General features: G+C 48.6%; 1 protein-coding gene across 4 annotated transcripts in view; it reads left to right on the top strand.

Moving 5' to 3' along the window:
* LOC121287426 (DENN domain-containing protein 3-like) overlaps positions 1–14,351 on the top strand; it is a 177,249-nt gene that overhangs the window by 88,140 nt on the left and 74,758 nt on the right. For all 4 annotated transcript variants that reach the window (XM_041205294.1, XM_041205296.1, XM_041205295.1 and 1 more), the window contains one exon: positions 10,748–10,891. In XM_041205294.1, the coding sequence (XP_041061228.1) occupies positions 10,772–10,891 (120 nt within the window). In that variant the 5' untranslated portion in view covers positions 10,748–10,771. The remainder of the gene's footprint in view (positions 1–10,747; positions 10,892–14,351) is intronic.

The following is a 14,351-nucleotide window of genomic DNA, read 5'->3' as shown; positions in this document are numbered from 1 at the left end:
TGTGCTGTACCTATCCTGGGAGTGTTTGATGGGGAGAGTGTAGAGGGATATTTACTCTTTATCTAACCCTGTGCTGTACCTGCCCTTGGATTGTTAGATGGGGACAGTGTAGAGAGAGCTCTACTCTGTATCTAACCCCGTCCTGTACCTCCCCTGGGAGTGTTTGATGGGGAAAGTGTAGAGGGAGATTTACTCTGTATCTAACCCTGTGCTGTACTTGTCCTGGAAGTGTTTGATGGGGACAGTGTAGAGGGAGCTTTACTCTGTATCTAACCCCGTGCTGTACCTGTCCTGGGAATGTTTAATGGTGACAGTTAGAGGAAGCTTTCCTCTGTATCTAACCCCGTGCTGTACCTGCCCTGAGATGTGTTTGATGGGGACAGTGTAGAGGGAGCTTTACACTGTATCTAATCCTGTGCTGTACATGTCCTTGGATTGTTTGATTGGGACAGTATAGAGGGATCTTTCCTCTGTATCTAACCCTAAGCTGTACCTGCCCTGGGAGTGTTTGATGGGGACAGTGTAGAGGGGGATTTATTCGGTATCTAACCCTGTGCTGTATCTGTCCTGGGAGTGTTTGATCAGGAGAGTGTAGAGGAAGATTTACGCTGTATCTAAACCTGTGCTGTACATGCCCTGGGAGTGTTTGATGGGGACAGTGTAGAGGGGGATTTATTCTGTATCTAACCCTGTGCTGTATCTGTCCTGGGAGTGTTTGATGGGGAGAGTGTAGAGGAAGATTTACGCTGTATCTAACCCTGTGCTGTATCTGCCCTGGGATTGTTTGATGGGGACAGTGTAGAGGCAGTTTTACTCTGTACGTAACCCCGTGCTGTACCTGCCCTGGGAGTGCTTGATGGGGACAGTGTAGAGGGAGCTTTACTCTGTATCTAACCCCATGCTGTACCTGCCCTTGGAGTGTTTGATGGGGATAGTGTAGAGGGACCGTTACTCTCTATCTAACCCCATGCTGTACCTGTCCAGAGAGTGTTTGATGGGGACAGTGTAGAGGGAGCGTCACGCTGTGTCTAACCCCGTTCTGTATCTGCCCTGGAAGTGTTTGATGGGGACAGTGTAGAGGGAGCTTTACTCTTTATCTAACCCCGTGCTGTACCTGCCCTTGGATTGTTAGATGGGGACAGTGTAGAGAGAGCTCTACTCTGTATCTAACCCCGTCCTGTACCTCCCCTGGGAGTGTTTGATGGGGAAAGTGTAGAGGGAGATTTACTCTGTATCTAACCCTGTGCTGTACTTGTCCTGGAAGAGTTTGATGGGGACAGTGTAGAGGGAGCTTTCCTCTGTATCTAACCCCGTGCTGTACCTGCCCTGAGATGTGTTTGATGGGGACAGTGTAGAGGGAGCTTTACTCTGTATCTAACCCTGTGCTGTACTTGTCCTGGGAGTGTTTGATGGGGTCTGTGTAGAGGGAGATTTACTCTGTATCTAAGCCCGTTCTGTACCTGTCCCGGGTGTGTTTGATGGGGACAGTGTAGAGGGAGTTTTACTCTGTATCGACCCTGTGCTGTACCTGACTTGGGATTGTTTGATGGGGACAGTGTAGAGGCAGTTTATTCTGTATCTAACCCCGTGCTGTATGTGCCCTGGGAGTGTTTGATGGGGACAGTGTAGAGGCAGCTTTACTCTGTATCTAACCACGTGCTGTACCTACCCTGGGAGTGCTAGATGGGGACAGTGTAGAGGGAGCTTTACTCCGTATCTAACCCTCTGCTGTGCCTGCCCTGGGAGTGTTTGATGGGAACAGTGTAGAGGGAGCTTTACTCTGTATCTAACCCTGTGCTGTACCTGCCATTGGAGTGCTGAATGGGGATAGTGTAGAGGGAGCTTTACTCTGTATCTTACCCTGTGCTGTACCTGTCCTGGGAGTGTTTGATGGGGACAGTGTAGAGGGAGCTTTACTCTGTATCTAACCCTGTGCTGCATCTCTTCTGGGAATGTTTGATGGGGATAGTGTAGATGGAGCGTTATTCTGTATCTAACCCCATGCTGAACATGCCCTTGGAATATTTGGTGAGGACAGTGTAGAGGGAGCTTTACTCTGTATCTAAACCCGTGCTGTACCTGACCTGGGAGTTTTTGATGGGGAAAGTGTAGAGGGAGATTTACTCTGTATCTAACCCTGTGCTGTACCTGTCCTGGGTGTGTTTGATGGGGACAGTGTAGAGGGATCTTTACTCCTTATCTAATCCCATGCTGTACCTTTCCTGGGAGTATTTGATGGTGAATGTGTAGAGGGAGCTTTACTCTTTATCTTACCCTGTGCTTTACCTGCCCTGGGAGTGTTTGATGGGGACAATGTTGAGGGAGATTTAATCTGAATCTAACCCCGTGCTCTACCTGCCCTGGGAGTGTTTGATGGGGACAGTGTAGAGGGAGATTTACTCTGTATCTAACCCCGTGCTGTACCTGTCCTGGGCTTGTTTGATGGGGACAGTGCAGAGGGAGCTTTACTCTGTATCTAACCCCGTGCTGTACCTGTCCTGGGAGATTTTGATGGGGACAATGTAGAGGGAGCTTTCTCTGTATCTAACCCCGTGCTGTACCTGCCATTGGAGTGTTAGATGGGGACAGTGTAGAGAGAGCTCTACTCTGTATCTAACCCCGTCCTGTACCTCCCCTGGGAGTGTTTGATGGGGAAAGTGTAGAGGGAGCTTTACTCTGTATCTAATCCTGTGCTGTACATGTCCTTGGATTGTTTGATTGGGACAGTTTAGAGGGATCTTTCCTCTGTATCTAACCCTAAGCTGTACCTGCCCTGGGAGTGTTTGATGGGGACAGTGTAGAGGGGGATTTATTCTGTAGCTAACCCTGTGCTGTATCTGTCCTGGGAGTGTTTGATCAGGAGAGTGTAGAGGAAGATTTACGCTGTATCTAAACCTGTGCTGTACATGCCCTGGGAGTGTTTGATGGGGACAGTGTAGAGGGGGATTTATTCTGTATCTAACCCTGTGCTGTATCTGTCCTGAGAGTGTTTGATGGGGAGAGTGTAGAGGAAGATTTACGCTGTATCTAACCCTGTGCTGTATCTGCCCTGGGATTGTTTGATGGGGACAGTGTAGAGGCAGTTTTACTCTGTACGTAACCCCGTGCTGTACCTGCCCTGGGAGTGCTTGATGGGGACAGTGTAGAGGGAGCTTTACTCTGTATCTAACCCCATGCTGTACCTGCCCTTGGAGTGTTTGATGGGGATAGTGTAGAGGGACCGTTACTCTCTATCTAACCCCGTGCTGTATCTGCCCTGGGAGTGTTTGATGGAGACAGAGTAGAGGGAGCTTTACTCTGTATCTAACCCTGTGCTGTACTTGTCCTGGGATTGTTTGATGGGGTCTGTGTAGAGGGAGATTTACTCTGTATCTAAGCCCGTTCTGTACCTGTCCTGGGAGTGTTTGATGGGGACAGTGTAGAGGCAGCTTTACTCTGTATCTAACCCCGTGCTGTACCTGTCCTGGGAGTGTTTGATGGGGACAGTGTAGAGGCAGCTTTACTCCGTATCTAACCCTCTGCTGTACCTGCCCTGGGAGTGTTTGATGGGGACAGTGTAGAGGGATCGTTACTCTGTATCTAACCCCGTGCTGTACCTGTCCTGGGAGTGTTTGATGGGGACAGTGTAGAGGGATCGTTACTCTGTATCTAACCCCGTGCTGTACCTGTCCTGGGAGTGTTTGATGGGGACAGTGTAGAGGGAGATTTACTCTGTATCTAACCCTGTGCTGTCCCTGTCCTGGGAGTGTTTGATGGGGACAGTGTAGAGGGAGATTTACTCTGTATCTAACCCCGTGCTGTACCTGTCCTGGGAGTGTTTGATGGGGACAGTGTAGAGGCAGCTTTACTCCGTATCTAACCCTCTGCTGTACCTGCCCTGGGAGTGTTTGATGGCGACAGTGTAGAGGGAGCTTTACTCTGTATCTAACCCTGTGCTGTACCTGTCCTGGGAGTGTTTGATGGCGACAGTGTAGAGGGAGCTTTACTCTGTATCTAACCCTGTGCTGTACCTGTCCTGGGAGTGTTTGATGGCGACAGTGTAGAGGGAGCTTTACTCTGTATCTAACCCTGTGCTGTACCTGTCCTGGGAGTGTTTGATGGCGACAGTGTAGAGGGAGATTTACTCTGTATCTAACCCTGTGCTGTACCTGCCGTTGGAGTGTTGAATGGGGATAGTGTAGAGGGAGCTTTTCTCTGTATCTAATCCCGTGCTGTACCTTTCCTGGGAGTATTTGATGGGGACAGTGTAGAGAGAGCTTTACTCTGTATCAAACCCTGTGCTGCACCTGCCCGAGAAGTGCTTGATGGGGACAGTGTAGAGGGAGCTTTACCCTGTATCTAACCCCGTGCTGTACCTGCCCTGGGAGTGTTTGATGCGGACTGTGTAGAGGGAGATTAACTCTGTATCTAATCCTGTGCTATACCTGCCCTGGGAGTGTTTGATGGGGACAGTGTAGAGGGAGCTTTACTCTGTATCTAACCCCGTGCTGTACCTGTCCTGGGAGTGTTTGATGGGGACAGTGTAGAGGGAGTTTACTCTGTATCTAACCCCGTGCTGTACCTGTCCTGGGAGTGTTTGATGATGACAGTGTAGAGGGAGATTTACTCTGTATCTAACCCTGTGCTGTACCTGTCCTGGGAGTGTTTGATGGGAACAGTGTAGAGGGAGCTTTACTCTGTATCTAACCCCGTCCTGTACCTGCCCTGGGAGTGTTTGATGGGAACAGTGTAGAGGGAGCTTTACTCTGTATCTAACCCTGTGCTGTACCTGTCCTGGAAGTGTTTGATGGGGACAGTGTAGAGGGAGATTTACTCTGTATCTAACCCCATGCTGTACCTGCCCTGGGAGTGTTTGATGCGGACTGTGTAGAGGGAGATTTACTCTGTATCTAACCCCATGCTGTACCTGCCCTGGGAGTGTTTGATGCGGACTGTGTAGAGGGAGATTAACTCTGTATCTAACCCTGTGCTATACCTGCCCTGGGTGTGTTTGATGGGGACAGTGTAGAGGGATCTTTACTCCTTATCTAATCCCATGCTGTACCTTTCCTGGGAGTGTTTGATGAGGACAGTGTAGAGGGAGCTTTACTCTGTATCTAACCCCGTGCTGTACCTGTCCTGGGAGTGTTTGATGGGGACCGTGTAGAGGGAGCTTTACTCTGTATCTAACCCTGTGCTGTACCTGTCCTGGGAGTGTTTGATGGGGACAGTGTAGAGGGAGCTTTACTCTGTATCTAACCCCGTGCTGTACCTGTCCTGGGAGTGTTTGATGGGGACAGTGTATAGGAAGCTTTCGTCTGTATCTAACCTTGTGCTGTACCTGTCCTGCGAGCGTTTGATGGCGACAGTGTAGAGGGAGCTTTACCCAATATCTAACCCCGTGCTATACCTGCCCTGGGAGTGTTTGAGGCGGACAGTGTAGAGTGAGCTTTACCCTGTACTTAACCCTGTGCAGTACCTGTCCTGGGAGGGTTTGATGGGGACAGTGGAGAGGCAGCTTTACTCTGTATCTAACCCTGTGCTGTACCTGCCCTGGGAGTGTTTGATGGTGACAGTGTAGAGGGAGCTTTACTCTGTATCTAACCCTGTGTTGTACCTGTCCTGGGCGTGTTTGATGGGGACAGTGTAGAGGGAGCTTTACTCTGTATCAAACCCTGTGCTGTACCTGCCCGAGAAGTGCTTGATGGGGACCGTGTATAGGAAGCTTTCCTCTGTATCTAACCCTGTGCTGTACCTGCCCTGGGAGTGTTTGATGCGGACAGTGTAGAGGGAGCTTTACTCTGTATCTAAAACTGTGCTGTACCTGCCCTGGGAGTGTTTGATGGGGACAATTTAGAGGGAGATTTAATCTGAATCTAACCCCGTGCTGTACCTGCCCTGTGAGTGTTTGTTGGGGACAGTGTAGAGGAAGCTTTACTCTGTATCTAACCCCGTGCTGTACCTGCCCTGGGAGTGTTTGATGGGGACAATTTAGAGGGAGATTTAATCTGAATCTAACCCCGTGCTGTACCTGCCCTGTGAGTGTTTGTTGGGGACAGTGTAGAGGAAGCTTTACTCTGTATCTAACCCCGTGCTGTACCTGCCCTGCGAGCGTTTGATGGCGACAGTGTAGAGGGAGCTTTACCCAATATCTAACCCCGTGCTATACCTGCCCTGGGAGTGTTTGAGGCGGACATTGTAGAGTGAGCTTTACCCTGTACTTAACCCCGTGCAGTACCTGTCCTGGGAGGGTTTGATGGGGACAGTGGAGAGGCAGCTTTACTCTGTATCTAACCCTGTGCTGTACCTGTCCTGGGTGTGTTTGATGGGGACAGTGTAGAGGGAGATTTACTCTATATCTAACCCCATGCTGTACCTACCCTCGAAGTGTTTGATGGTGACAGTGTCGAGGGAGCTTTACTCTGCATCGAAGCCTGTGCTGTACCTGCCCTGGGACTGTTTGTTGTGGATAGTGTCGAGGGAGCTTTTCTCTGTATCTAACCCCGTGTTGTACCTGCCCTGGGAGTGTTTGATGGGGACATTGTAGACGGAGCTTTACTCTGTATCCAACCCTTTGCTGTACTTGTCCTGGGAGTGTTTGATGGGGATAGTGTAGAGGGAGATTTACTCTGTATCTAACCCCGTGCTGTACCTGTCCTGGGAGTGTTTGATGGGGACAGTGTAGAGGGAGCTTTACTCTGTATCTAACCCCGTGCTGTACCTTCCCTCGGAGTGTTTGATGGTGACAGTGTAAAGGGAGCTTTTCTCTGTTTCTATCCCCGTGCTGTTCCTGCCCTGGGAGTGTTTCATGGGGACATTGTAGAGGGAGCTTTACTCTGTATCTTACCCTGTGCTTTACCTGCCCTGGGAGTGTTTGATGGGGACCGTGTAGAGGGAGCTTTACTCTGTATCAATCCCTGTGCTGTACCTGCCCGAGAAGTGCTTGATGGGGACAGTTTATAGAAAGCTTTACTCTGTCTCTAACCCCGTGCTGCACTTTCCTTGGAGTATTTGATGGGGACAGTGTAGAGGGAGTTGTACTCTGTATCGAACCCATTGCTGTACCTGTCCTGGGTGTGTTTGATGGGGATAGTGTCGAGGGCGCTTTACTCTTTATCTAACCCCGTGCTGTATCTGCCCTGGGAGTGTTTGATGGGGACAGCATAGTGGGAGCTTTCCTCTGTATCTAACCCCGTGCTGTACCTGTCCTGGAAGTGTTTGATGGGTACATTGTACAGGGAGATTTATTCTGTATCTAACCCTGTGCTGTACCTGTCCTGGAAGTGTTTGATGGGTACATTGTACAGCGAGATTTATTCTGTATCTAACCCTGTGCTGTACCTGTCCTGGGAGTGTTTGATGGGGACAGTGTAGAGGAAGCTTTACTCTGTATCTAACCCCGTGCTGTACCTGCCCTGGGAGTGTTTGATGGCGACAGTGTAGAGGGAGATTTACTCTGTATGTAAACCCCTGCTGTACCTGCCCTTGGAGTGTTTGAGGCAGACAGTGTAGAGGGAGCATTACTCTGTATCTAATTCTCTCATGTACCTGCCCTTGGAGTTTTGATGGGGTCTGTGTATAGGGAGCTTTACTCTGTATCTAACCCTGTGCCGTACCTGCCCTGGATGTGTTTGATGGGGACATTGTACACGGAGCTTTATTCTGTATCTAACCCCTTGCTGTACCTGTCCTTGGAGTATTTGATGGGGACAGTGTAGAGGGCGATTTACTCTGTATCTAACCCTGTGTTGTACCTATCCTGGGAGTGTTTGATGGTGAAATTGTAGAGGGAGAATTACTCTGTATCTAACCCTGTGCTGTAGCTGCCCTGGGAGTGTTTGATGGTGACAGTGTAGAGGGACCTTTACTCTGCATTGAACCCTGTGCTGTATCTGCCCTGAGAGTGTTTGGTGGGGACAGTGTAGATGGAGATTTACTCTGTATCTAACCCCTTGCTTTTCCTGTCCTGGGATTTTTTGATAGGGAAAGTGTAGAGGGAGGTTTACTCTGTATCTAACCCTGTGCTTTACCTGCCCTGGGAGTGTTTGATGGGGACAGTGTAGAGGGAGCTTTACTCTGTATCAAACCCTGTGCTGTACCTGCCCTGGTAGTGCTTGATGGGGACAGTGTATAGGTAGAGTTCCTCTGTATCTAACCCTGTGCTGTATCTGCCCTGGGAGTGTTTGATGCGTACAGTGTAGAGGTAGCTTTACTCTGTATCTAACACTGTGTTGTACCTGCCCTGGGAGTGTTTGATGGGGACAATGTAGATGGAGATTTACTCTGTATCTAACCCTTTGCTGTACCTGCCCTGAGAGTGTTTGATGGGGACAGTGTAGACTGAGCTTTACTCTATATCTAACCCCGTGCTGTACCTGCCCTGGGAGTGTTTGATGCGGACAGTGTAGAGGGAGCTTTACTCTGTATCTAATCCCGTGCTGTACCTGCCCTGGGGGTGTTTGATGGGGACAGTGTTGATGGACCGTTACTCTCTATCGCACCCTGTGCTGTACCTGCCCTGCGAGTGTTTGATGGGTACAGTGTAGAGGGAGCTTTACTCTGTATCTAACCCTGTGCTTTACCTGTCCTTGGAGTCTTTGATGGCGACAGTGTAGAGGGAGCTTTACTCTGTATCTAACCCCATGCTGTACCTGCCCTGGGAGTGCTTGAGGCGGACAGTGTAGAGGGAGCTTTACTCTGTATCTAACCACACGCTGTATCTGCCCTGGGATTGTTTGATGGGGACAGTGTAGAGGGAGCTATACTCTGTATCTAACCCCGTGCTGTTCATGTGCTGGGAGTGCAGGATAGGGACAGTGTAGAGGGTGCGTTCCTCTGTATCTAACCCTTTGCTCTACCTGCCCTGGGGGTGTTTAATGGGTCAGTGTAGAGGGAGCTTTACACTGTATCTAACCCTGTGTTGTACCTGCCCTGGGGGTGTTTGTTGGCGACAGCGTACAGGGACCTTTACTCTGTATCTAACCCTGTGCTGTAACTGCCCTGGGAGTGTTTAATGGGGACAGTGTAGAGGGCGCTTTCCTCTATATCTAACCCCATGCTGTACCTGCCCTGAGAGTCCTTGATGGGGACTGTGTAGAGGGAGCTTTACTCTGTATTTAACACTGTGCTGTACCTGTCCTGGGAGTGTTTGATGGGGACAGTGTAGAGGGAACTTTACTCTGTATCTATCCCCGTGCTGTCCATGCCCTGGAAATGTTTGATGGGGACAGTGTACAGGGAGCTTTACTCTGTATCTAACCCCGTGCTGTACCTGTCCTGGGAGTGTTTGATGGGGACAGTGTAGAGGGAGCTTCACTCTGTATCTAACCCCGTGCTGTACCTGCCCTGCGAGTGTTTGATGGGGACAATGTAGAGGGAGCTTTACTCTTTATCTGACCCCGTGCTGTACCTGCCCTGGGAGTGTTTGATGGGGACAATGTAGAGGGAGCCTTACTCTGTATCTAACCCCATGCTGTACCTGCCCAGGCTGATCCACAGTCTTCACAATCTTGGCTTCCTATCTGGCCCCACACTTTGCCTCTATCCCCATATCCTCTCCATTGCTAAAACCCACTACTTCCAACTCCATAACATCACCTACCTCTACTTTATCTGAGCCCATCTGGTACTGAAACCTTCATCCATGCCTTTGTTACCTGTAGGCTTTTTTCTTCAAAGACACTCCAAAGCTCTCCCTGATGCACGGCAGCATTGACATTAATCACTAGGAGGAGCTTTTACCAATCGTTCTGAATGACAACAACTTGTCCATCTAACTGCATCACGCTTTGAGTCATAAAACCTTAATGATGTGGATCACGGAGGCAGAGGAAGAAAGTAAAGGAGTCAAATCCTTCACTCCAGAACCCACTACCTCTTTGGATGTCTTGCCCCGTGTTCCCAAAGATCTGTGTGCCAAGAATGGGCTTGTTCAGTCACATGAAGATGCATGGCAGGAACTTATGGGTCTGAGTAGATTTCATCCTCGAATCGAGGACTGCTGAAGATGTTGATGACTTGTAGACTTGATTATCCCCAAGTTGTCCTGGCTGCCCTCCACCTTGCACCATCCTTAAAACTGAATTCATCCAAAACTCTGCTGTCCAGGTCCTAACTCGCACCAAGTCCCACACTCACCAACATACATTAGCTCCGAGGCCAGCAACGTCTTTAAGACTCTCATCCTTGTGATCAAATTCCTAATTAACTCACCCCTCTCTATCTCTAGAATCTCTTCCAGTTCCACATCCCTCCGAGATCACAGCATTGCTCCAATCCTAATCTCTTGTGCATCTCCCTTTCCCTTCGCTCCACCATTGGCAGCTGTGCCTTCAAGCTCCTGGGCCCTAAGTTCTGGACTTTCCTCCCTACACCTCTCCACCACTGTCCTCCTTTAGGACAGTCCTTCAAATTTAAATCCTTAACCAGGTTTTCTCATCATCCATTCTAACATTACGTTATGTGGTTTGGTATCAAACAGCGGAGTTTTCCAGCCCCTTCCACCAGCGGGATCTTCCAGTCCTGTAGAAGTCACTGGAGTTTTGAATGGCCTGCCACATTTTCCAGTCCCATCCCTGCCACAACCGGGCTGTAAAATTCTGCCCAATTTCTTTTGGAACCATAACGCTCCTGGGAAGCACCTGGAATGCTTTTTCCTACATTAAATGCAAGTGTAGCGTTTGATCCTAAGGAAAAAGTACCCAAATTAAAGAAGCTGCTGGAACTGTTGAGGAAGTGTCGCTAGTATTTATTTCTTTTCCCTCTCCAGCTACTGGCCTTACCATTCAGGACAATGACTGAAGCAAGCGAACTGGTAGCAGGAGATGCAGAGGTCGGGCTGCGGAGTCACAGACTGCTGGAGATGTGCCTCCTTATTGGCGCTCCTCCCAAAACCCTGCGGGACATGGTGCAAGTATGTGTACAGAATGATTCATTCAATCCAGCTTATTGAAAGGTTCCTCTCCTCCTCTGTAACCCTTGCTGGGACACACTGCTTGCCACACACTCTGCCGCCTGGCTGCACTCAAACAACTTCTTCTTCCAGTCCCAAAGAAGAGTCTCAAAACGTTAACTCTGTTTTTCTCTCTCCACAGATGCTGCTGGAGCTGCTGAGTTTTTCCAGTACTTTCTGATTTTATTTCAGATTTCCAGAACGCACAGCATTTTGCTTTTAGCCTTATCTCTTTCGTCTGTTCCCATTGGCTGATAGTACAAGGACGAGGGGACACAGGTTTAAGGTTTTGAGCAAGAGGAGCAGGGGGAAAATGGGGAAGAACTTTTTTGTTACAGTGGGTAGTAATGACCTGGAATTCGGTGCCCACCAGGGTGGTGGAAGCAGAGACGATGAATGGGTTCAAAAGGAAATTGGATGGGCACCTGAGTAAAATAAAACTTGCAAGGCTGCAGGAGTAGAGCAGTGGAATGGAGCTGATTAGTTTGCTTTGTAGAGAGCTGGCATGGGTTTGATGGGCCGAATGGCCTCCTGTTTCGTAATGACTTTGACTCTTACCCCTCAAGTCGAATTCTTGGTCATGGATCAATGCTTGAGGGGGTAAAGTGTTTTGTTTCAAACAGAGACTCAATTCTAGCCTTCAATGATTGAATGGAAACAGTCATTGACAGGGGAATGGTTAAATAACTTCCTGGAGTTTTTTGAAGAGGTAACAAAGAGGGTTGATGAAGGCAGTGCTATTGATGTGGTGTACATGAGCTTTCAAAACGCATTTGACACAGTGCCACACAACAGACTTGTGAACAAGGTTATTGCTCATGGAATAAAAGGGGTGGTTGCAACGTGGATACAAGATTGGCTGAGTGACAGGAATCAGAGAGTAAAGGTTAATGAATGTTCTGTGGGCTGGAGGAAGATTTGTAGTGGAGTTCCCTAGGGGTCGGGATTGGGCCCCTTGCTCTTCCTGATGTATATTAATGACCTAGATTTTGGTGTGCAGGGGACAATTTCAAAGCTTGCAGATAATACAAAACTTAGAAGAGTTGTGACCTCTGAGGAGAGTAGTGTAGAACTTTGAAAGGACATGGACAAGTTGGTGGAACGGGTGGACTAGCGATAGATGAAGTTCAATGCAGAGAAATGCGAACTGATTCATTTTGGTAGGAGGAACATAGAGAGACAATATAAAATAAAGGGCACAATTCTAAAGCAGGTGCAGAAGCAGAGGGACCTGGGTGAATATGTGTATAAATCATTGAAGGTGGCAAGAAAGGTTGAGAGAGCAGTTAATAAGGCACACAGTATCCTGAGCTTTATTAATAAGGGTATAGAGTACAAGAGCAAGGAGGCCATGTTGAATTTGTACAAGACACGAGTTCAGCCTCAGCTGGACAGTTGTGTCCAGCTCTTGGCACCACACTAATGGCGCAATTATCTGTGAGTTTTTGTGGCCCGTGGTTGGTGGTCGGGCGAATCAGTCAGGCGGCCTTTACATTTTTCATCAAACCTCATCCAAGGGCGGGATGAAATATCCATTAGGAAATAAAATAAAAAGAAATATCTGGGGACAGCATTTTTATGAGGTATGTTTTCAGGTGCTTGATTGTGCCGCATGGACATTTTTTTGCCGCTTTTTACAGCTTCATTTTATTATTTGCAGGTCTGCAGATCCCTGAGACAGCTGTCTGTCTTTTTCCCACCCACACCCACGGTGACATTGTCACCTGCCCTCTTCCTACCCCCACCTCGGCAGCGCTGAGCCTTTCAGCATGCGTTTGACGCTGGCTGGCTGGCTGTTAACTGGCCAGCCAGTGTGAAATCATGGTCAGGGGTCCATGTCCCGGCCAGTCCAGGCCCATCGATCGCACACACCTGACAACCAAGATATTCCGGCCATTTTTGCAGAAGATGTGAAGAAATTGGAGAGAGTGCAGAAAAGATTCACGAGAATGGTTCCAGGGATGAAGGACTTCAGTTATGAAGATAAATTGGAGAAGTTGGGATTGTTTTCCTTTAGAGGGAAGGCCGAGGAGAGATTTGATAGAGATGCTCAAAATCATGAGGGGTCTGGACAGAGTAGGTCGGGAAAAACTGTTCCCACTCATGGAAGGATTGAGAACGAGAGGGCACAGGTTTAAAAGTGACGTGACAAAGATCTTTTTCACACAGCAAATGGTTAAGATCTGGAATGCACTGCCTGACAGTCTGGTGGAGGTAGGTTCAATTGAGGCTTTCAAAGGCAAATTGGACTGTTATCTGAAAAGGAAGAATGTGCAGGGTTACGGGGAGAAGGTGGGAGAATGGCAATAAGTGAATTGCTTATTTGGATAGTTGGCCCAGACATGATGGGCTGAATGGCCTTCTGTTCTGTAACAATTCTTAATTCCCTGCTGGCTTAATGTCTGTAGTGCAGAATTGATGTCCTCACTGCCCTCACCCATGGGACCATCTTCATATCTGTGAGCATGGTCCATTAGTGTCAGTCAACAGTCGGCCATCTGGTGAGGTTGCAGAACGTTGTCCTCTCCTGACGCCCACGCGAAGCATGCTGTCCGACAGGGGTTGCTGCACCAGTGGGTGGTCAAGTGGAGGAGCCCCAGCTGCTTTCCCCCACAACCTGCCTAGCTCAGAAATGCTGAGGCCAATTGTAGCAACTGAGCAAGGACCAGCTACTGACTGAGGTGTGAATCTGGGGTATTCCTAGTCTGAGAGTGATAGGCTTGTGATGGATTTAAAAGTATTGAGGTATATAGAGTAATGATCAGTATGAAGAGTTGAGGCAAAGATCAGCCATGACCTAACTGAATGACAAAACAGACCCAAGGCTCTGAATGGCCTCTTCCTGTTCCTGTATTCCTATATTCCCAATTAGTTCTGTATGCATTCTCTTCACAATTGTGATGTATGTTAAACAAGCATTTAATATGTGTTTATTGATGTGCTGATCATACTAGGCCAACTAGGTGGGTTGTACTGGCTTTGGGTACTGGGGGCTGTTTGAAATTTTCAAGACTGAGGTCAGTAGATTTTTGTTGGATAGGACAATGAAAGGATAGTGAGCAAAGACAGGGAACTGAGCTGAGAAGCAGATCAACTATGATCTAACTGAATAGCAGAGCAGCCTCAAGGAGCTGAATGGCCCACTCTTGTTCCAATGTAAATAGTCAACCCTCAGGCTAGGAGAGCTACTTTGAGTGGGACAACTGGCCGGTGACTGCCAGACTTGGCTGCTTCTCCCTCGCACGGACAGAACTGGCTGGAAGAAAGGTTTAAAGGAAAAGGCTCACAAGGAGGGCTGCAGGAGGTAACCTGATAGAAGTCTTTAATATTATGAAAGGGTTTGATTGGATAGACATAAAAACAATATTTCCACTTGTGGGGATGACCAGAACTAAGGGACCAATAAATATACGATAGCCAC

The sequence above is a fragment of the Carcharodon carcharias genome, chromosome 14 (genome assembly GCF_017639515.1).
Source record: "Carcharodon carcharias isolate sCarCar2 chromosome 14, sCarCar2.pri, whole genome shotgun sequence".
In the NCBI taxonomy this organism is placed as follows: domain Eukaryota; kingdom Metazoa; phylum Chordata; class Chondrichthyes; order Lamniformes; family Lamnidae; genus Carcharodon; species Carcharodon carcharias.
The sequence above is the reverse complement of the archived record's forward strand: the minus strand, read 5'-3'. Positions and strand labels throughout refer to the sequence as shown.